General features: G+C 46.4%; 1 protein-coding gene across 4 annotated transcripts; it reads left to right on the top strand.

Annotated features, from left to right (window-relative positions):
• Positions 1-542: 542 nt before the first annotated feature.
• Positions 543-23,220, top strand: LOC112239073 (protein GPR108). 4 transcript variants are annotated; one of them, XM_042318897.1, is made up of 19 exons: positions 543-639; positions 782-885; positions 2,545-2,655; positions 2,747-2,797; positions 5,688-5,773; positions 5,875-5,954; positions 8,783-9,138; positions 9,314-9,376; positions 9,578-9,679; positions 9,783-9,916; positions 11,135-11,210; positions 11,399-11,472; positions 12,542-12,659; positions 17,071-17,201; positions 17,822-17,865; positions 20,199-20,248; positions 20,668-20,751; positions 20,886-21,007; positions 22,485-23,219. In XM_042318897.1, the coding sequence occupies exons 2-19, from the start codon at positions 799-801 to the stop codon at positions 22,570-22,572; spliced, it is 1,857 nt and encodes a 618-aa protein (XP_042174831.1). In that variant the 5' UTR covers positions 543-639; positions 782-798; the 3' UTR covers positions 22,573-23,219. The 4 variants fall into 4 exon arrangements, with proteins under 4 accessions (XP_042174831.1, XP_042174833.1, XP_042174830.1 ...); XM_042318898.1 differs by lacking the exon at positions 543-639 and adding an exon at positions 669-691; XM_042318899.1 differs by lacking the exon at positions 543-639 and having other exon boundaries at positions 646-885; positions 8,783-9,132; positions 22,485-23,220.
• Position 23,221: the final 1 nt, after the last annotated feature.

Below are 23,221 nucleotides of genomic sequence, written 5' to 3'. Positions count from 1 at the left end.
ACAGCCTAAACTGGTGCAAACTAAACACAGCGACAGGAACAATCACCAAAACACTCAAAGAATATGGCTGCCTAAATAAATCAGAGACAACGAGAATCACCTGCCTCTGATTGAGAACTGCCTCAGGCAACCATAGACTTTGCTAGAACACCCCACTAAGCCACAATCCCAAAACCTACGAAAAAACCCCATACATAAACACAACACAAAATAAACCCATGTCACACCCTGGCCTGACCAAATAAATATAGAAAACACAAAATACTAAGACCAGGGCGTGACAGTATTTTCATATATTTTTTAAGCTTTTAATATTTCTACCTCTACACAAACACATGTATCTGATCCATTCATGAAATCCTTCATTTCATTGAATTAAGAAAAACTGTTATTAGGAGATTATTGTGGTCACAGGTCACAAAGTGCAGTCACCATCATCATCATATTGGACTGACTTATTTTAGTCTAAACCTGACTGATGCATTGAGAACAAACATTTACAACAGTAATTATTTCTCAGGAAACTATATTCAGTCTTTGGAGAAGACTGTTTAAAACCGTAGCTGGTGTTTTGTGTTGTCCTACACCCTCCCTCCGCCTGGGAGCACCGCAGCAGAGCACCGGTTACTCTGGTGACGTGTAAGTAGCAATGATACCAGGAAGTGTGAACTAGGGAATCAAAATAGTTTTGGTAAATTGATTATTTTCACTCGTTATCAAGGAATATAATTTATTCTGTAGTGAATAGGTGTAATACTCTAGTTGTGTAACATATTACCAGCCGTCTAGTGAGCCACCATGGGACGACATGGGGGCGTTGGTTTAGCGGTGTTTCTACTCGTGCTGGTCTTTTGCGAAGCAAGAAGACACAAACTCGCCCTAAAGGTAAAATAACACCAACCTTGCTTTAACGTTACTTCATATACTGTGTGTTTTCAGGTCATGTGTACTTATAGCCAATAATATGCGAACTTGGGATAGTGGTAGCAATGTTTTTTTTCCCGTTTTCAGCCATAGCTAAGCTAGCTGGCTAACGTGTAGCACTTGTTTAGCTCCTACGCCAGGGGATTTCTGCAACTTGTTTGCAACTACTACTAATCACTTAACTTAGCCAGTTATTTAGTTGGCTGGCTAACTAGGCAACCTTTTTTTAATGTGTCTGTGATTTTTTTTTACACTGGACTGTCAAAGAAACGTTGCAGCTAAACAACTAGAAAATGTTTGGTTAGTTAGCTGGCCGGCTAACGTTACATCAGCTGAGATGTTATTAACGCATTCAGCGAGATGCACTGTCTACCGCGTCGCCGTTCTCGTGACGGGGAGGCAGGGCAGCCTGGTGGTTGGACTAGTACACGAAAGGTTCGAATCTCAGGGCTGACAAGGTACACATCTGTCATCCTGCCCCTTGGAAATAAGAAATAGTTCTTTAACTGACATGCCTAGTTAAATAAAGGTAAAAAAAAAAATGTATACATTTTTATCACATTGATATTTGTCATACTTGGATAAAAAATGCCACCTCTAACTCTCTTCCTCCCTCCCCCAACTCTCTTCCTCCCTCCCCCAACTCTCTTCCTCCCTCCCCCAACTCTCTTCCTCCCTCCCCCAACTCTCTTCCTCCCTCCCCCCCAACTCTCTTCCTCCCTCCCTCCAACTCTCTTCCTCCCTCCCTCCAACTCTCTTCCTCCCTCCCTCCCTCCAACTCTCTTCCTCCCTCCCTCCAACTCTCTTCCTCCCTCCCTCCAACTCTCTTCCTCCCTCCCTCCAACTCTCTTCCTCCCTCCCTCCAACTCTCTTCCTCCCTCCCTCCAACTCTCTTCCTCCCTCCCTCCAACTCTCTTCCTCCCTCCCTCCAACTCTCTTCCTCCCTCCCTCCAACTCTCTTCCTCCCTCCCTCCAACTCTCTTCCTCCCTCCCTCCAACTCTCTTCCTTCCTCCCTCCCTCCAACTCTCTTCCTTCCTCCCTCCCTCCAACTCTCTTCCTTCCTCCCTCCCTCCAACTCTCTTCCTTCCTCCCTCCCTCCAACTCTCTTCCTTCCTCCCTCCCTCCAACTCTCTTCCTTCCTCCCTCCCTCCAACTCTCTTCCTTCCTCTCTCCCTCCAACTCTCTTCCTTCCTCCCTCCCTCCAACTCTCTTCCTTCCTCCCTCCCTCCAACTCTCTTCCTCCCTCCCTCCAACTCTCTTCCTCCCTCCCTCCAACTCTCTTCCTCCCTCCCTCCAACTCTCTTCCTCCCTCCCTCCAACTCTCTTCCTCCCTCCCTCCCCCAACTCTCTTCCTCCCTCCCTCCCCCAACTCTCTTCCTCCCTCCCTCCCCCCCCAACTCTCTTCCTCCCTCCCTCCCCCAACTCTCTTCCTCCCTCCCTCCCCCAACTCTCTTCCTCCCTCCCTCCCCCCCAACTCTCTCCTCCTCCCTCCCCCAACTCTCTTCCTCCCTCCAACCTGTCTCTCCCCATCCCTCTTGCCCCATCCTTCCCTCCACCTCTTTCTCCATCCTTCCCTCCACCTCTCTCTCCCTTCCCCTCCACCTCTCTCTCTCTTTCAGAATGACTCTAGATTTGTGGTTCATCTCAACACCTTTGGTTTCTTTGCCAACGGAACCCTGGACGTCAACGTTCTCTCCCTGAGACTGCCCGAGGACAACAGCAAGCACCCTGTAAGAACAACTGATGTGTGTGCAGCTTCATCTCTGGCTATATTGTCTCCAGTTAGTGAATTGTGTATCATTGTTTTCTCTCTCCATATAGGTGGGATTCAGTCTCTACAAGTCTCGTGTTAATGGCATGCTGTCCTACACAGTGAGTAGATCTCATCAAAACCAAATCACTTGTGCAACTACTCTTCCATTATCTGAAATGAATGCACTCTCTAGAACGACCCGCCAGCCAATCAAAATCGACTGTTCAACAATACCATGGTATTGGTTTCACTATCAAGTAGATAAGGTGAGATATAGACTACTATGTGAGACATTTGGTGTTTCTCAAAATGCAATCTACTGCGCTTCGAGCACTGGAGGGTCGAAACATGAGTCCAAATCCAAGTGAAACAGGGCGTGAAGGGCACTTCTCCGATGTGTATTCCATTTGTTCCATATTTTTGTTCGTATTTTGACATCAAAATATCACGCGTCAATGGAAAGTATGAACAGAAATATGAAGAAAAAAACGTTGGTAAAAAAAAAGTGTAAAAATGATTTGATCTGAAGAAAATGTTGCCTATTCATCTCTCATATGTTCCCTGAATACAATATTTTGTCTTGATACGGTTAATAAATACATGTGTTCATTTTCGCATGTTTGCCGGCCCACGATACCCACTGTAGTGAGCGTAGATCGCAAGCCCATAGTAATTCAATAGGGCTAACGTTAGCTAGCTAGCTACTACTGTTAGCTAGCTAGCTACTACTGTTAGCTAGCTAGCTACTACTGTTAGCTAGCTAGCTACTACTGTTAGCTAGCTAGCTACTACTGTTAGCTAGCTAGCTACTACTGTTAGCTAGCTAGCTACTACTGTTAGCTAGCTAGCTACTACTGTTAGCTAGCTAGCTACTACTGTTAGCTAGCTAGCTACTACTGTTAGCTAGCTAGCCACAAAGACTTGAATCTACCTTACTTAACATTATTCTTAGTTTAACAGGCAAAAATTACCTATCTAACTACATTATTACGATTCACATATAGCTAGCTGATAGTTATGAAGTAAGACTTTTGCTTTGTGTATATCTTGTTTGGTCTCTATTGTTGCCATTGTCCTGGCTGGGAGAAGGTTCAGTGAACGGGGAAGTGAAGCGCGAGGTAATACACGAGGGGAGGAGGAGCAGCGCGAGGTAATACGCGAGGGGGAGGAGCAGCGCGAGGTAATACGCGAGGGGGAGGAGCAGCGCGAGGTAATACGCGAGGGGGAGGAGCAGCGCGGTAATGCGCGAGGGGAGGGGGAGCAGCGCGAGGTAATGCGCGAGGGGGGAGGAGCAGCGCGAACGGGGGAGGAGCAGCGCGAGGTAATGGGGGGGGGGGGAGCAGCGCGAGGTAATGCTCGAGGGGGGAGGAGCAGTGCGAGGTAATGGGGGAGGGGGAGCAGCGCGAGGTAATGCTCGAGGGGGAGGAGCAGCGCGAGGTAATGCTCGAGGGGGAGGAGCAGCGCGAGGTAATGGGGGGGGGGGCAGCAGCGAGGTAATGCTCGAGGGGGGCAGGAGGAGCAGCGTGAGGTAATGCGCGAGGGGAGGAGGAGCAGCGTGAGCTAATGCGCGGGGGGAGGAGCAGCGCGAGGTAATGCGCGAGGGGGGGAGCAGCGCGAGGTAGTACGCGAGGGGGGAGGAGCAGCGCGAGGTAATGCGCGAGGGGGAGGGGAGGGGGGAGGGGGGGGGGGGAGGAGCAGCGCGAGGTAATGTGCGAGGGGGAGGAGCAGCGCGAGGTAATGTGCGAGGGGGGGAGCAGCGCGAGGTAATGTGCGAGGGGGAGGAGCAGCGCGAGGTAATACGTGAGGGGGGAGCAGCGCGAGGTAATGTGCGGGGGGAGGGGGGGGGAGGAGCAGCGCGAGGTAATACGTGAGGGGGAGGAGGAGCAGCGCGAGGTAATACGTGAGGGGAGGAGCAGCACGAGGTAATGCGCTAAGGGGGATGAGCAGCACAAGGTAATGCGCTAAGGGGGAGGAGCAGCGCAAGGGGGAGGAGCAGCGCGAGGTAATGCGCGAGGGGGAGTGAAAGTGCTGCTGAAATGTACTTGTTTTATGTGTTCTCCACTCGTCCTCACAAGAACAACCTCGGAGAAAGCACTTGTAGCACGGTAGTATGCATATTGAGAAACTCCCGTTTATGTTTTACTATCAGTAAATATACTAGATAATACATTGTTTTAGTACCGTTTCATTTGATATTAACCACATTTTTTCTGACTTACGATCTAAAGAAGCCGCTGTGTCGTGTTATAAAATGATTAGAAAGTTGTGTTTTTATAAATTGGGTGAAATGTTTAAAAAGCAACAGCAACTAGTCTCTTATATGCGCCGGTCCAACAATGTCCACTTCACTTTCATATCACGTGTGCTGTCATCCGCCGGTCTCATCCCGTACCTGACCTCACTCACCTGCTCCTCCTGCTCATCTATTCCTCCATCAGTTTGTAGCCGTGATGGCGAGTGAGGGATGCAGACTCTGATCAGTCTTCTGCTCTTACACTTGATACATTTGATACATTGGAGCAGAGTGAGCAAAGTTGGTTATCGTTTAATCCCTGGTATAACCAAGAGCACAACAGGCCACGCCAGTCTGATAGGCTTTGCACGTTTGCTGTCGAGCAGCAATACCAGAGAGGGAACAGTTTTACAGCCAAGAAAACGGTTTCTCTGGATGAAACGGTTCAGAAATGGACTAAATGACTTCTATTACTGGAGCTACCATATTTCTTCCTGTGTGACTTTTGCTCACATTTGATATAATTTCACAAACCGTGTCACGGGGCGTTTTAAATCTTTCCCCGGGTCGCTTGTTATTGTTTTGATAATAACAAACAATGTTGTTCAGTCATGTTACCTAGCAACTTGACGATAGGTCTAGGCAAATTTTGATTGGCTCAGGAAGAAAGGAAAAGGGTCTGCTGTTCTTGAGATGTTCTTTCAGGGTAGGGTTCATATAGGTCTAATGTAATGTTTCTCAAAGGTGGTGGTAAGGTTGTAATGTTTGTTCTCCAGACGGAGGAGACGGCGGTGTGTCCGCTCATCAGACACAGCGGTGTTGAGCCCTTCTTCCTCTTCCTCATTGACACCAACAACCTCAGGTACGGTTGTCTGAGAGAGATCAAATTAGCTGTGTTTTTGTGTCTAGTGAATACATGTATGTGTGTCAAAAACAAACTGTTTGTCCTCCTCTCTTCTGTAGAGTCAATGTGAGGTCTTATGGAGACCAGGACAGCGTCTTGACCCAGCTGAAGACAGACAAGACACTCACTAAAGACTCAGGTCAGCAGTATTTACCTCCCTTCAATACAACGCAGTGGCGTAGTGCAGTCCCCCGGGAGGGGGGTGTTGCCATGGTGCAGAAAGAACTGTCGTTTTATATGCTATAGTCTCATGGCTATTTTACACATTTTGCCATGAGGCTGAGATAAACATTTTGCTGTTTTAGAGCTCAGAGTTTCTTGAAAGATGGGACAATGTCAACTTTTTTCCCCACAAATATTTGTCTGAATATTCATTTGAAATATATATATATATACACACACACACACACACACACACACACACACTGAGTGTACAGAACATGATGAACTTTACAGACCATGAGTGGTCTTGCTGCTCTGCATGTACTGAGGTCATTAAAAACAGGGTCCTTATAGTATAGCTGCCCCTGCGTATTCCTGACTAATTTTTCGATTTTAGAATAATCTGACAGAGTTGACTAAGTCTCTGGACAAATTGCAATTGCTATTGCAAGAAACTACATACAATATTTTATCAGTTAATATTCAGTATTGCCCGTTTTTTTTTTTATTTTAAACATTTTATTGGGAGCATTTGAAATTGAGATCCTTTGCACCAAAAAAAGAGAATTTCCAGGAATAAGAACCAACATGGAAATGAATAATATTGAAAGTAATAGGAACATTCCCTAAGCAAATGTTTTCCCTTTATAAAATTTCACACATTTTCAGTCTCAACTTTCAAGAATTCATGAGTTAATGTCATGCTGTTCTACACATTTTGCCACGAGGCTGAGTAGCTACTGAAGGAAAGACTTATGTGTTTGTGTGTCTGGGGGGCCTGAACTACAGGGAGAACCCAGCCCAAAAAGCACTACAGAGTAGGGTTGTCTTTATATATAACCTGACTACAGAGTAGGGTTGTCTTTATATATAACCTGACTACAGAGTAGGGTTGTCTTTATATATAACCTGACTACAGAGTAGGGTTGTCTTTATATATGTGTTTGTGTGTCTGGGGGGCCTGAACTACAGGGAGAACCCAGCCCAAAAAGCACTACAGAGTAGGGTTGTCTTTATATATAACCTGACTACAGAGTAGGGTTGTCTTTATATATAACCTGACTACTGAGTAGGGTTGTCTTTATATATAACCTGACTACAGAGTAGGGTTGTCTTTATATATAACCTGACTACAGAGTAGGGTTGTCTTTATATATAACCTGACTACAGAGTAGGGTTGTCTTTATATATGTGTTTGTGTGCTGTCTGGGGGGCCTGAACTACAGGGAGAACCCAGCCCAAAAAGCACTACAGAGTAGGGTTGTCTTTATATATAACCTGACTAAAGGGAGAACCCAGCCCAAAAAGCACTACAGAGTAGGGTTGTCTTTATATATAACCTGACTACAGAGTAGGGTTGTCTTTATATATAACCTGACTACAGAGTAGGGTTGTCTTTATATATGTGTTTGTGTGCTGTCTGGGGGGCCTGAACTACAGGGAGAACCCAGCCCAAAAAGCACTACAGAGTAGGGTTGTCTTTATATATAACCTGACTAAAGGGAGAACCCAGCCCAAAAAGCACTACAGAGTAGGGTTGTCTTTATATATAACCTGACTACAGAGTAGGGTTGTCTTTATATATAACCTGACTACAGAGTAGGGTTGTCTTTATATATATAACCTGACTACAGAGTAGGGTTGTCTTTATATATATAACCTGACTACAGAGTAGGGTTGTCTTTATATATATAACCTGACTACAGAGTAGGGTTGTCTTTATATATATAACCTGACTACAGAGTAGGGTTGTCTTTATATGTAACCTGACTACAGAGTAGGGTTGTCTTTATATATGTAACCTGACTACAGAGTAGGGTTGTCTTTATATATATATATAACCTGACTACAGAGTAGGGTTGTCTTTATATATAACCTGACTACAGAGTAGGGTTGTCTTTATATATATAACCTGACTACAGAGTAGGGTTGTCTTTATATATATAACCTGACTACAGAGTAGGGTTGTCTTTATATATGTAACCTGACTACAGAGTAGGGTTGTCTTTATATATGTAACCTGACTACAGAGTAGGGTTGTCTTTATATATATAACCTGACTACAGAGTAGGGTTGTCTTTATATATATAACCTGACTACAGAGTAGGGTTGTCTTTATATGTAACCTGACTACAGAGTAGGGTTGTCTTTATATATATATATATAACCTGACTACAGAGTAGGGTTGTCTTTATATATATATATAACCTGACTACAGAGTAGGGTTGTCTTTATATATAACCTGACTACAGAGTAGGGTTGTCTTTATATATGTAACATGACTACAGAGTAGGGTTGTCTTTATATATAACCTGACTACAGAGTAGGGTTGTCTTTATATGTAACCTGACTACAGAGTAGGGTTGTCTTTATATGTAACCTGACTACAGAGTAGGGTTGTCTTTATATATATAACCTGACTACAGAGTAGGGTTGTCTTTATATATAACCTGTAGGGTTGTCTTTATATGTAACCTGACTACAGAGTAGGGTTGTCTTTATATATATATATAACCAGACTACAGAGTAGGGTTGTCTTTATATATAACCTGACTACAGAGTAGGGTTGTCTTTATATATAACCTGACTACAGAGTAGGGTTGTCTTTATATATGTAACATGACTACAGAGTAGGGTTGTCTTTATATATATATATACCTGACTACAGAGTAGGGTTGTCTTTATATATAACCTGTAGGGTTGTCTTTATATATAACCTGACTACAGAGTATCAAGGTTAGAGTTTATTCACGTTGCATCCATCATTATCATCATGTGCTGTCTTCTGATTGGCTGTGTGTTCAGGTTCCAGGAGAAGAAGAGCAACTGTCAATGACTTGAAAGTGACAGTACAGAAGAGTAATGTGGAGGAAAAGAAGAAAGATGCAGAGCTGAAAGAGGGGACGAAGGAGGAAAAGAAGAAAGATGCAGAGCTGAAAGAGGGGACGAAGGAGGAAAAGAAGAAAGATGCAGAGCTGAAAGAGGGGACGAAGGAGGAAAAGAAGAAAGATGCAGAGCTGAAAGAGGGGACGAAGGAGGAAATGAAGAAAGATGCAGTGCTGAAAGAGGGGACGAAGGAGGAAAAGGAGAAAGATGCAGAGCTGAAGGAGGAGGGGACGAAGGAGGAAAAGAAGCCAGAACCCAAGGAGGAAAAAGTAAAGGTGGAGTTGGACAAAATGGAGACTAAAAAATCTGCCAAGCTTGTGTGTCTGTGTGTGTGTCTCTCTTTCTCTCTCTCTCTTTGTGTGTGTCGCTCTCTCTGTGTGTTTCTCTCTCTCTCTCTGTGTGTTTCTCTCTCTCTCTTTGTGTGTGTAACTTCTGACTATGTTTTTCCAGATGGGGCGGATCAACAGGCTGACTCTAGATGTGCAGAAAATCAATGGCTCCTACAGCTTCAGCGTGAGTCCACTAACCTTTACACAACGTTTAAATACCTTCAAAACATCTTCCGCAAAACCTTAAAACAACCTTTTTTTACAGACACTGTCAAATGATTCTCCAACCGTTCCACAGCTTTTAGTCTTCCACACATTGTTCAACTCTCACACTGCTGGGTGTTTATTTGAGTGACAGCTGACCTTGGCCCCTCCCTCTCCACAGTTCCACATGGTGATTGGCCAGTTGGATGAGGGCCTGTACAACCTCGACTTCCACTACTGCGAGAACATTCTGCCAGGCAACAACCGCCCCTACACTCTCAACGTGAGTGGTGTTCTGTATTACCTTGTTAGTGTTTTCATGTCTTAGTGTTTTCTGACTGTGTGTGTGTGTGTGTGTGTGTGTGTGTGTGTGTGTGTGTGTCCAGGTGGAGGTGACGGAGAAGAACCCAGGAGGTTACCTGTCAGCAGCAGAGATCCCTCTCCCTCGTCTCTACATCTTCATGGCTGGAGTTTTCTTCATTATAGCCATGGTCTGGGTTTACACACTGCTGAAGCACAGGTACACACACACACTCTGCTGAAGCACAGGTACACACACACACTCTGCTGAAGCACAGGTACACACACACACTCTGCTGAAGCACAGGTACACACACACACTCTGCTGAAGCACAGGTACACACACACACTCTGCTGAAGCACAGGTACACACACACACTCTGCTGAAGCACAGGTACACACACACACGGCGGCATGCATTTCTTTATCCTTGTCAGATCGGCTACTGTGTCTGCTAAATGGCAGGTAGCTTCAAGGTTAGAGCGTTTTGGCCACTTACCGAAAGGTTGCTTGTTTGAATCCCGCAATCGACAATGTTAAAAATCTGTCGCTGTGCCCTTGAGCAAGGCACTTAACCCCATTTGATCCAGGGGTGCTGGACAATGGTCTCCGTGGCTGTGACCCCACTCGTAGGCCTCCCGCGCCGCCTTCAGATCGCGGGCCCCCAGTATAGGAGGCTAGTAGCCTCCTAGGCTGTTCTCTATAGACCTACTCTCTATTCTTCTCCTAGGTTGTTCTCTATAGACCTACTCTACTCCTAGGCTGTTCTCTATAGACCTACTCTACTCCTAGGCTGTTCTCTATAGACCTACTCTACTCCTAGGCTGTTCTCTATAGACCTACTCTACTCCTAGGCTGTTCTCTATAGACCTACTCTACTCCTAGGCTGTTCTCTATAGACCTACTCTACTCCTAGGCTGTCCTCTATAGACCTACTGTACTCCTAGGTTGTTCTCTATAGACCTACTCTACTCCTAGGCTGTTCTCTATAGACCTACTCTACTCCTAGGCTGTCCTCTATAGACCTACTCTCTACTGATCATTTTACTGCAATGAAAGAGGTCTCTTATTTTCACAATCAACAGTAGCCTATGCTCTCTGTCTGTTTGTGTCTCTCAGCAGCTCATAAGGCAGTGAGAGAAGAGTATGGTACTGCAGGGTGTATGATGGGCAGCCCTGGACAATCTGACCGGCTACAGTTTTATCTTGATCGGATATTCATTCATTAATCTTATCAGCCGGAAGCCCTGTGGCAGACATTGTTCTGGGTCTACACACTGATGAAGCACCGGTACACATAGGAACGCACACAGTGAACAGTTTATAACCCTTCTTATCCTCTTCTCTCTCTCGTTCTCTCTTCCTCTGCTATCCTCCTCTCTCTCTCGTTCTCTGCTATCCTCCTCTCTCTCTCGTTCTCTGCTATCCTCTCCTGTAGGTACAGTGTGTTTAAGATCCACTGGCTGATGGCAGCTCTGGCCTTCACCAAGTCCATCTCCCTGGTTTTCCACAGCGTGAGTACAACAGACACACATGTAGACACACATGCATACATACTGACCTCCACACCCACTGAGCAACCCACTGAGCAACCCACACACACGGACCTCCACGTACATCCTCCACCTAACCGACACCACTAAATTACAATTGCCTGTGATGTACAATGGAATATCCTATAACATGTTGGTCTTCCTCTCAGATCAACTACCACTTCATCAACACGGAGGGACACCCCATAGAAGGATGGGCTGTCATGTACTACATCACCCACCTGTCAGTCTGACTTCTATTTCAGTCTGGGTGATATTTCTGGAGGGGGGGGTTACATCTGTGTGTTTATATAAAATGGGTGTGTGTCATAGTGTATGTATAATATCACATTTATTGGTCACATACACATGGTTAGCAGATGTGATTGGTCACATGGTTAGCAGATGTGATTGGACACATGGTTAGCAGATGTGATTGGACACATGGTTAGCAGATGTGATTGGACACATGGTTAGCAGATGTGATTGGACACATGGTTAGCAGATGTGATTGGACACATGGTTAGCAGATGTGATTGGACACATGGTTAGCAGGTGTGATTGGACACATGGTTAGCAGATGTGATTGGACACATGGTTAGCAGATGTGATTGGTCACATGGTTAGCAGATGTGATTGGTCACATGGTTAGCAGATGTGATTGGACACATGGTTAGCAGGTGTGATTGGTCACATGGTTAGCAGGTGTGATTGGTCACATGGTTAGCAGGTGTGATTGGACACATGGTTAGCAGGTGTGATTGGACACATGGTTAGCAGGTGTGATTGGACACATGGTTAGCAGGTGTGATTGGTCACATGATTGGTCACATGGTTAGCAGGTGTGATTGGTCACATGGTTAGCAGGTGTGATTGGTCACATGGTTAGCAGGTGTGATTGGTCACATGGTTAGCAGGTGTGATTGGTCACATGGTTAGCAGGTGTGATTGGTCACATGGTTAGCAGGTGTGATTGGTCACATGGTTAGCAGGTGTGATTGGTCACATGGTTAGCAGGTGTGATTGGTCACATGGTTAGCAGGTGTGATTGCAGGTGTAGTGAAATGCTTGTATTCCTAGCTTCAACAGTGCAGTAGTATCTAACAATACACATAAATCTAAAAGTAAAAGATTGGAATTTAGAAATATATAAATATTAGGACGAACAATGTCAGAGTGGCATTGACTAAAATAGTGTATTTACATAGGAAATGAGTAAAGCATGTGTATGTTTCTGATCAGTGACGTTTTGATATGTGTGTCTGTTACGTTTGTGAGTGATAATGTGGTGTGTGATAATGTGGTGTGTGCAGGTTGAAGGGGGCTCTGCTGTTCATCACTCTGGCGTTGATTGGTACTGGCTGGGCCTTCGTTAAATACATCCTGTCAGACAAGGAGAAGAAGATCTTCATGATCGTCATCCCTCTACAGGTACACCTGGGAGGAGGGAGGAGGGGGTTATATCATCATCCCTCTACAGGTACACCTGGGAGGAGGGGGGGGTTATATCATCATCCCTCTACAGGTACACCTGGGAGGATATCATCATCCCTCTACAGGGGGGGGGGTTATATCATCATCCCTCTACAGGTACACCTGGGAGGAGGGGGGGGGGTTATATCATCATCCCTCTACAGGTACACCTGGGAGGGGGGGGGTTATATCATCATCCCTCTACAGGTACACCTGGGAGGAGGGGGGTTATATCATCATCCCTCTACAGGTACACCTGGGAGGAGGGGGGGGGGTTATATCATCATCCCTCTACAGGTACACCTGGGAGGAGGGGGGGGAGGGGGGGTTATATCATCATCCCTCTACAGGTACACCTGGGAGGAGGGGGGTTATATCATCATCCCTCTACAGGTACACCTGGGAGGAGGGGGGTTATATCATCATCCCTCTACAGGTACACCTGGGAGGAGGGGGGTTATATCATCATCCCTCTACAGGTACACCTGGGAGGAGGGGGGTTATATCATCATCCCTCTACAGGTACACCTGGGAGGAGGGGGGTTATATCATCATCCCTCTACAGGTACACCTGGGAGGAGGGGGGTTATATCATCATCCCTCTACAGGTACACCTGGGAGGAGGGGGGTTATATCATCATCCCTCTACAGGTACACCTGGGGGAGGGTTATATCATCATCCCTCTACAGGTACACCTGGGAGGAGGGGGGGTTATATCATCATCCCTCTACATGTACACCTGGGAGGAGGGGGGGGTTATATCATCATCCCTCTACATGTACACCTGGGAGGGGGGTTTATATCATCATCCCTCTACAGGTACACCTGGGGGGGGGGTTATATCGTCATCCCTCTACAGGTACACCTGGGGGGTTATATCGTCATCCCTCTACAGGTACACCTGGGGGGGTATCTTCATCCCTCTACAGGTACACTTGGGGGGTTATATCGTCATCCCTCTACAGGTACACCGGGGGGGGTTATATCGTCATCCCTCTACAGGTACACCTGGGAGGAGGAGGGCGTTGGTATTTTATTAGGATCCCCATTAGTTGTTGTAAAGGCAGCAGTTACTCTTAACCTCTCCGGGATATTTGGGACGGTAGCGTCCCACCTCGCCAACAGCCAGTGAAACTGCAGGGCGCCAAATTCAAAAACAACAGAAATCCCATAATTACAATTCCTCAAACATACAAGTATTTTACACCATTGTTAAAGACAAACTTGTTGTAAATCCAGCCACGGTGTCCAATTTCAATAAAGCTTTACGACGAAAGCACACCAAACGATTATGTTAGGTCAGAACCAAGACACAGAAAAACACAGCCATTTTTCCAGCCAAAGAGAGGAGTCACAAAATGCAAAAATAGAGAGAAAATGAATCATTAACCTTTGATCTTCATCAGATGACACTCATAGGACTTTGTTACACAATACATGTATGTTTTGTTCGATAAAGTTCATATTTATATCCAAAAATCTTGAGTTAATGCACCAATGTAATGTTCAGTGGTTCTAAAACATCCGGTGATTTTGAGCCACATCAATTTACAGAAATACTCATAAAAAACATTGCTAAAGATACAAGTGTTATGCATGGAATTTTAGATCCACTTCTCCTTAATGCAACCGCTGTGTCAGATTTCAAAAAAACTATTTACAGCGCTCAGAGACACAAACAAGCCATTCAGATACCCGCCATGTTGTGGAGTCCACCAAAGTCAGAAATAGCATTATAAATATTCACTTACCTTTGATCTTCATCAGAATGCACTCCCAGGAATCACAGTTCCACAATAAATGTTTGTTTTGTTCGATAAAGTCCATTTATGTCCAAATACCTCTTTTTTGTTTGTGCGTTTTAGTACACAAAACCATATTCATGAGGCTGTTGGTTTTCTGATGACTGCCGTGCCTGGTTCACCAACTACTTTGCAGACAGAGTTCAGTGTGTCAAATCGGAGAGCATGCTGTCCGGTCCTCTGGCAGTCTCTATGGGGGTGCCACAGGGTTCAATTCTCGGGCCGACTTTTTTCTCTGTATATATCAATGATGTTGCTCTTGCTGCGTGATTCCCTGATCCACCTCTACGCAGACGACACCATTCTATATACTTCCGGCCCGTCCTTGGACACTGTGCTATCTAACCTCCAAACGAGCTTCAATGCCATACAACACTCCTTCCATGGCCTCCAACTGCTCTTAAACGCTAGTAAAACCAAATGCATGCTTTTCAACCGTTCGCTGCCTGCACCCGCATGCCTGACTAGCATCACCACCCTGGATGGTTCCAACCTTGAATATGTGGACATCTATAAGTACCTAGGTGTCTGGCTAGACTGTAAACTCTCCTTCCAGACTCATATCAAACATCTCCAATCGAAAATCAAATCTAGAGTCAGCTTTCTATTCCACAACAAAGCCTCCTTCACTCACACTGCCAAACTTACCCTAGTAAAACTGACTATCCTACCGATCCTCGACTTCGGCGATGTCATCTACAAAATAGCTTCCAATACTCTACTCAGCAAACTGGATGCAGTTTATCACAGTGCCATCCGTTTTGTCACTAAAGCACCTTATACCACCCACCACTGCGACTTATATGCTCTAGTCGGCTGGCCCTCGCTACATATTCGTCGCCAGACCCACTGGCACCAAGTCATCTACAAGTCCATGCTAGGTAAAGCTCCGCCTTATCTCAGTTCACTGGTCACGATGGCAACACCCACCCGTAGCACGCGCTCCAGCAGGTGTATCTCACTGATCATCCCTAAAGCCAACACCTCATTTGGCCGCCTTTCGTTCCAGTTCTCTGCTGCCTGTGACTGGAACGAATTGCAAAAATCGCTGAAGTTTGAGACTTTTATCTCCCTCACCAACTTCAAACATCAGCTATCTGAGCAGCTAACCGATCGCTGCTGCTGTACATAGTCTATTGGTAAATAGCCCACCCATTTTTACCTACCTCATCCCCATATTGTTATATTTATTTACTTTTCTACTCTTTTGCACACCAATATCTCTACCTGTACCTGACCATCTGATCATTTATCACTCCAGTGTTAATCTGCAAAATTGTAATTATTCGCCTACCTCCTCATGCCTTTTGCACACAATGTATATATACTCTTTTTTTTCACTGTGTTATTGACTTGTTAATTGTTTACTCCATGTGTAACTCTGTCTGTTCACACTGCTATGCTTTATCTTGGCCAGGTCGCAGTTGCAAATGAGAACTTGTTCTCAACTAGCCTACCTGGTTAAATAAAGGTGAAATAAAAATAAATAAAGGTCCAGACGAAGTCAAAGTTCCGTTACAGTTCGTAGAAACATGTCTAACAAAGTATAGAATCAATCTTTAGGATGTTTTTAACATAAATCTTCAATAATGTTTAAACCGGAGAATTCCTTTGTCTTCAGAAATCCAATGGAACGCAGGTCGCTCTCACGTGAGGGCGCGTGATCAGCTCATGGCAGACACCTGATTGAAAGAGCTCTCATTCTCTCTCACTTCATAGTAGAAGCCTCAAACAAGGTTCTAAAGACTGTTGACATCTAGTGGAAGCCTTAGGAAGTGCAATATGACCCCATAGACACTGTATATTCGATAGGCAATGACTTGAAAAACTACAAACCTCAGATTTCCCACTTCTGGGTTGGATTTTTTCTCAAGTTTTTGCCTGCCATATGAGTTCTGTTATACTCACAGACATCATTCAAACAGTTTTAGAAATGTCAATGTTTTCTATCCAAATCTACTAATTATATGCATATTCTAGTTTTTAGGCCTGAGTAGCAGGCAGTTTACTCTGGGCATCTTTTTATCCAAGCTACTCAATAGTGCCCCCCCAGTCCCAAAGAAGTTTTAATGGGGTCCGCACACAACTTGAAACATGATGCAGAAAATCTTTAGACAAGAACATCTCATCATCCTCTACATGTCCACCTGGGGGTGGGGGGTTATATCATCATCCCTCTACATGTCCACCTGGGGGTGGGGGGTTATATCATCATCCCTCTACATGTCCACCTGGGGGTGGGGGGTTATATCATCATCCCTCTACATGTCCACCTGGGGGTGGGGGGTTATATCATCATCCCTCTACATGTCCACCTGGGGGTGGGGGTTATATCATCATCCTCTACATGTCCACCTGGGGGTGGGGGTTATATCATCATCCTCTACATGTCCACCTGGGGGTGGGGGGTTATATCATCATCCCTCTACATGTCCACCTGGGGGTGGGGGTGCGGAAGTGACGGTTTAACCAATGATCTGACCGAGATGGATTTAGTGATGTATTCTTCTTCATCTCTGGCAAACTTCCACCAGTTTGACACTCACTCTCTCTCTACATGTCCCAGGTTCTGGCCAACGTAGCCTACATCATAATAGAGTCTACAGAGGAGGGCTCTAGTGAGTACGCCCTGTGGAAGGAGGTTCTGTTCCTGGTTGACCTCATCTGCTGTGGAGCTATCCTCTTCCCTGTTATATGGTCAGTATACTGTTAGGAGGATTGTTCCTGGTTGACCTCATCCTCTTCCCTGTTATATGGTCAGTATACTGTCAGGAGGAGGTGTTGTTCCTGGTTGACCTCATCCTCTTCCCTGTTGTATGGTCAGTATACTATCAGGAGGAGGTGTTGTTCCTGGTTGACCTCATCCTCTTCCCTGTTGTATGGTCAGTATACTGTTAGGAGGATTGTTCCTGGTTGACCTCATCCTCTTCCCCCTGTTATATGGTCAGTATACTGTTAGGAGGAGGTGTTGTTCCTGGTTGACCTCATCCTCTTCCCTGTTATATGGTCAGTATACTGTCAGGAGGAGGTGTTGTTCCTGGTTGACCTCATCCTCTTCCCTGTTGTATGGTCAGTATACTGTCAGGAGGAGGTGTTGTTCCTGGTTGACCTCATCCTCTTCCCTGTTGTATGGTCAGTATACTGTTAGGAGGAGGTGTTGTTACTGGTTGACCTCATCGTCAGTATACTGTCAGGAGGAGGTGTTGTTCCTGGTTGACCTCATGGTTGACCTGGTTGACTTATTACTGTTGGGTTTGAGAAGGGGGCTCCTTCCTCCCTGACGGGCCATCAGAGGATAATGTGGTGTGTGTTTGCAGGTCTATTCGTCACCTACAAGAGGCTTCCAGCACTGATGGGAAAGGTGAGCCATCTACAGGGAGGGAAACATTTCATGGACAGTTAGCAGTGGTTAATAACTATAGCTGAGTGACATGTAGTTTGAACCTTGTAGTTGGTGCTGTTAGTTCCCCTGTTAGTTCCCCTGTTAGTTCCCCTGTTAGTTCCCCAGTAGATGTCTGTAGTAATACTGTCTGTGTTCCCCTGTTAGTTCCCCAGTAGATGTCTGTAGTAATACTGTCTGTGTTCCCCTGTTAGTTCCCCAGTAGATGTCTGTAGTAATACTGTCTGTGTTCCCCTGTTAGTTCCCCAGTAGCTGTCTGTAGTAATACTGTCTGTGTTCCCCTGTTAGTTCCCCAGTAGCTGTCTGTAGTAATACTGTCTGTGTTCCCCTGTTAGTTCCCCAGTAGCTGTCTGTGTTAATACTGTCTGTGTTCCCCTGTTAGTTCCCCTGTACTTCCCCAGTAGTTCTCCTGTAGTTCCCCAGTAGCTGTCTGTAGTAATACTGTCTGTGTTAATACTGTCTGTGTTCCCCTGTACTTCCCCTGTAGTTCCCCTGTAGCTGTCTGTAGTAATACGGTCTGTCTCTCTGTGTTCCCCAGTAGTTCTCCTGTAGTTCCCCTGTAGCTGTCTGTAGTAATACGGTCTGTCTCTCTGTGTTCCCCAGTAGTTCTCCTGTAGTTCCCCTGTAGCTGTCTGTAGTAATACGGTCTGTCTCTCTGTGTTCCCCAGTAGTTCTCCTGTAGTTCCCCTGTAGCTGTCTGTAGTAATACGGTCTGTCTCTCTGTGTTCCCCAGTAGTTCTCCTGTAGTTCCCCTGTAGCTGTCTGTAGTAATACGGTCTGTCTCTCTGTGTTCCCCAGTAGTTCTCCTGTAGTTCCCCTGTAGCTGTCTGTAGTAATACGGTCTGTCTCTCTGTGTTCCCCAGTAGTTCTCCTGTAGTTCCCCTGTAGCGTCTGTAGTAATACGGTCTGTCTCTCTGTGTTCCCCAGTAGTTCTCCTGTAGTTCCCCTGTAGCTGTCTGTAGTAATACGGTCTGTCTCTCTGTGTTCCCCAGTAGTTCTCCTGTAGTTCCCCTGTAGCTGTCTGTAGTAATACGGTCTGTCTCTCTGTGTTCCCCAGTAGTTCTCCTGTAGTTCCCCTGTAGCTGTCTGTAGTAATACGGTCTGTCTCTCTGTGTTCCCCAGTAGTTCTCCTGTAGTTCCCCTGTAGCTGTCTGTAGTAATACGGTCTGTCTCTCTGTGTTCCCCAGTAGTTCTCCTGTAGTTCCCCTGTAGCTGTCTGTAGTAATACGGTCTGTCTCTCTGTGTTCCCCAGTAGTTCTCCTGTAGTTCCCCTGTAGCTGTCTGTAGTAATACGGTCTGTCTCTCTGTGTTCCCCAGTAGTTCTCCTGTAGTTCCCCTGTAGCTGTCTGTAGTAATACGGTCTGTCTCTCTGTGTTCCCCAGTAGTTCTCCTGTAGTTCCCCTGTAGCTGTCTGTAGTAATACGGTCTGTCTCTCTGTGTTCCCCAGTAGTTCTCCTGTAGTTCCCCTGTAGCTGTCTGTAGTAATACGGTCTGTCTCTCTGTGTTCCCCAGTAGTTCTCCTGTAGTTCCCCTGTAGCTGTCTGTAGTAATACGGTCTGTCTCTCTGTGTTCCCCAGTAGTTCTCCTGTAGTTCCCCTGTAGCTGTCTGTAGTAATACGGTCTCTCTCTCTGTGTTCCCCAGTAGTTCTCCTGTAGTTCCCCTGTAGCTGTCTGTAGTAATACGGTCTCTCTCTCTGTGTTCCCCAGTAGTTCTCCTGTAGTTCCCCTGTAGCTGTCTGTAGTAATACGGTCTCTCTCTCTGTGTTCCCCAGTAGTTCTCCTGTAGTTCCCCTGTAGCTGTCTGTAGTAATACGGTCTCTCTCTCTGTGTTCCCCAGTAGTTCTCCTGTAGTTCCCCTGTAGCTGTCTGTAGTAATACGGTCTCTCTCTCTGTGTTCCCCAGTAGTTCTCCTGTAGTTCCCCTGTAGCTGTCTGTAGTAATACGGTCTCTCTCTCTGTGTTCCCCAGTAGTTCTCCTGTAGTTCCCCTGTAGCTGTCTGTAGTAATACGGTCTCTCTCTCTGTGTTCCCCAGTAGTTCTCCTGTAGTTCCCCTGTAGCTGTCTGTAGTAATACGGTCTCTCTCTCTGTGTTCCCCAGTAGTTCTCCTGTAGTTCCCCTGTAGCTGTCTGTAGTAATACGGTCTGTCTCTCTGTGTTCCCCAGTAGTTCTCCTGTAGTTCCCCTGTAGCTGTCTGTAGTAATACGGTCTCTCTCTCTGTGTTCCCCAGTAGTTCTCCTGTAGTTCCCCTGTAGCTGTCTGTAGTAATACGGTCTCTCTCTCTTTGTTTACCTCAGCTGCCATGAACCTGGAGAAACTCAAACTATTCAGACATTACTACGTCATGGTGAGGAGACATCTGTCTCTCTGTCTCTCTTCCTCAGTTATTTTGAATTTTAACTTATGTTTCTGTGAAAGTTCTGAAAGATGTCAGGATGGGTAATCTCTCTCCTCCCTCCCTCTCCCTCTATCCATCCTCCCTCTCCCTCTATCCATCCCTCTCCCTCTATCCATCATCCCTCCTCCCTCTATCCATCATCCCTCCTCCCTCTATCCATCATCCCTCCTCCCTCTCTCCATCATCCCTCCTCCCTCTCTCCATCATCCCTCCTCCCTCTCTCCCTCTCCCTCCTCCCTCTCTCCCTCCTCCCTCTCTCCCTCCTCCCTCTCTCCATCATCCCTCATCCCTCCTCCCTCTCTCCATCATCCCTCTCTCCATCATCCCTCCTCCCTCTCTCCATCATCCCTCCCTCCCTCCATCTGTAGATAGTGTGTTATATCTACTTCACGAGGATCATCGCCATCCTGCTGAAGGTGACGGTGCCTTTCCAGTGGCAGTGGTGTTACGAGGTGAGACACCGTCCACTTCTGATGATGTCACACGGTGAAACTCTTTGACACCGATGATATCCATTTCTTCGTTGTTTTTAGAGAGCTGGTCTGAATTGTTTTATTTTCCCTCTCTACCCCGTCCCTCCCTGTAGTTCCTAGTGGAGGTGTCGACTCTGATCTTCTTTGTGTTGACGGGGTATAAGTTCCGCCCGGCTTCCAACAACCCCTACCTCCAGCTGCCCCTGGATGAGGAGGACGTGGAGATGGACGAAGTGTAAGAGACTTGTTTTGTGAGGTCGCACCTGGGATGTTTAAACATGTCACGTATTCAACTAACCCTCTCTCTCTCTTTTTCTTTTTCTTCTTCTCTCGTTCTCTCTCTCTTCTCTCGTTCTCCCTCTTCTCTCGTTCTCCCTCTCTTCTCTCGTTCTCCCTCTCTTCTCTCGTTCTCCCTCTCTTCTCTCGTTCTCCCTCTCTTCTCTCGTTCTCCCTCTCTTCTCTCGTTCTCCCTCTCTTCTCTCGTTCTCCCTCTCCTCTCGTTCTCCCTCTCTTCCCTCTCTCTTCTCCCTCTCTTCTCTCGTTCTCTTCTCTCGTTCTCCCTCTCTTCTCTCGTTCTCCCTCTCTTCTCTCGTTCTCCCTCTCTTCTCTCGTTCTCCCTCTCTTCTCTCGTTCTCTTCTCTCGTTCTCCCTCTCTTCTCTCGTTCTCCCTCTCTTCTCTCGTTCTCCCTCTCTTCTCTCGTTCTCCCTCTCTTCTCTCGTTCTCCCTCTCTTCTCTCGTTCTCTTCTCTCGTTCTCTTCTCTCGTTCTCTTCTCTCGTTCTCCCTCTCTTCTCTCGTTCTCCCTCTCTTCTCTCGTTCTCCCTCTCTTCTCTCGTTCTCCCTCTCTTCTCTCGTTCTCCCTTCTCTCTCCTCTCTCTCCTCTCTTCTCTCGTTCTCCCTCTTCTCTCGTTCTCCCTCTCTTCTCTCGTTCTCTTCTCTCGTTCTCTTCTCTCGTTCTCTTCTCTCTTCTCTTCTCTCGTTCTCCCTCTCTTCTCTCGTTCTCTTCTCTCTCTTCTCTTCTCTCGTTCTCCCTCTCTTCTCTCGTTCTCTTCTCTCGTTCTCTTCTCTCGTTCTCCCTCTCTTCTCTCGTTCTCCCTCTCTTCTCTCGTTCTCTTCTCTCGTTCTCTGTTCTCTTTTAATCGTTCTCCCTCTCTTCTCTCGTTCTCTTCTCTCGTTCTCCCTCTCTTCTCTCGTTCTCCCTCTTCTCTCGTTCTCTCCTCTCTTCTCTCGTTCTCTTCTCTCGTTCTCCCCCTCTTCTCTCGTTCTCCCCTTCTCTTCTCCCTCTCTTCTCTCGTCTTCTCTCGTTCTCTTCTCTTTCTCCCTCTCTCTCGTTCTCCCCCTCTTCTCTCTTCTCCCCCTCTTCTCTCGTTTTGGAACTTCTCTCGTTCTCTTCTCTCTTCTCCCTCTCTTCTCTCTGTTCTCCCTCTCTTCTCTCGTTCTCTTCTTCTCTCGTTCTCCCTCTCTTCTCTCGTTCTCCCTCTCTTCTCTCGTTCTCCCTCTCTTCTCTCGTTCTCCCTCTCTTCTCTCTTCTCCCTCTCTTCTCTCGTTCTCCCTCTCTTCTCTCGTTCTCTTCTCTCGTTCTCCCTCTCTTCTCTCGTTCTCCCTCTCTTCTCTCGTTCTCCCTCTCTTCTCTCGTTCTCCCTCTCTTCTCTCGTTCTCCCTCTCTTCTCTCGTTCTCCCTCTTCTCTCTTTCTCCCCCTCTTCTCTCTACAGGGTGACGGAGTCCGGTATGTTGGAGGGCATCTCTAAAGTCAAGAAGACATCTAATGGTCGCGAGCGCCAGAAAGAGTCTACCTTGTGAGAGTGTTTGTGAAGAGGGGGGGTGTTCTAAACACCCAAAACCCTCAGCGTTGGAGAGAAACGATGACTGAAATGGACCAAGACACACCCTTTACCCCTCTCCTAAAACACTCCCCCTCGATCTGAAACTGGGTGGCTGTTACTAAAGCAACCACCGCCTCGCTATGCAACAAGACAAACGATGACAGACTTTAGTTGTCGTTGGACCTTCTCTCTCTCGTTTATCTGGAGGCTTTCTGGAGGCTATGCACCCCTGCCTGGTGTCATAATGGTTCATTCCAGGGAGAGAACTCTTCCACCCACCCCCCCTCGTCGATGGACGAATAGAACGGTCTGGTCTGGGGTAGAATGGACCTCTAATGACCTCTCTCTCACTCCCTTTCCCTCTCTCTCCTTTTCTTCTCTCTGGAGAACGGAGGAAGCGACACTCCAAAGATGATCGTTTTCCAGATGTGTGATCGCTATATTTTATATCCAGAGTATCCTGTTCTGTTTTAATGTGTCCCAACTGGAACCCTGTTCCTGATGTAGTACACTTCACAGGGTGTGGTTTGGAACCCTGTTCCTGGTGTAGTGCACTACACAGGGTGTGGTTTGGAACCCTGTTCCTGGTGTAGTGCACTACACAGGGTGTGGTTTGGAACCCTGTT

Source organism: Oncorhynchus tshawytscha, unplaced genomic scaffold, assembly GCF_018296145.1.
Source record: "Oncorhynchus tshawytscha isolate Ot180627B unplaced genomic scaffold, Otsh_v2.0 Un_contig_447_pilon_pilon, whole genome shotgun sequence".
NCBI lineage: Eukaryota > Metazoa > Chordata > Actinopteri > Salmoniformes > Salmonidae > Oncorhynchus > Oncorhynchus tshawytscha.
The sequence above is the reverse complement of the archived record's forward strand: the minus strand, read 5'-3'. Positions and strand labels throughout refer to the sequence as shown.

Coding starts and splice junctions, on each gene's coding strand:
- LOC112239073 (XM_042318897.1), top strand. CDS start 799: ATGGGACGACATGGGGGCGTTGGTTTAGCGGTGTTTCTACTCGTGCTG. Junction 11,473..12,541: donor ATGTACTACATCACCCACCT/GTCAGTCTGACT, acceptor TGGTGTGTGCAG/GTTGAAGGGGGCTCTGCTGT. Junction 12,660..17,070: donor TGATCGTCATCCCTCTACAG/GTACACCTGGGA, acceptor TACATGTCCCAG/GTTCTGGCCAACGTAGCCTA.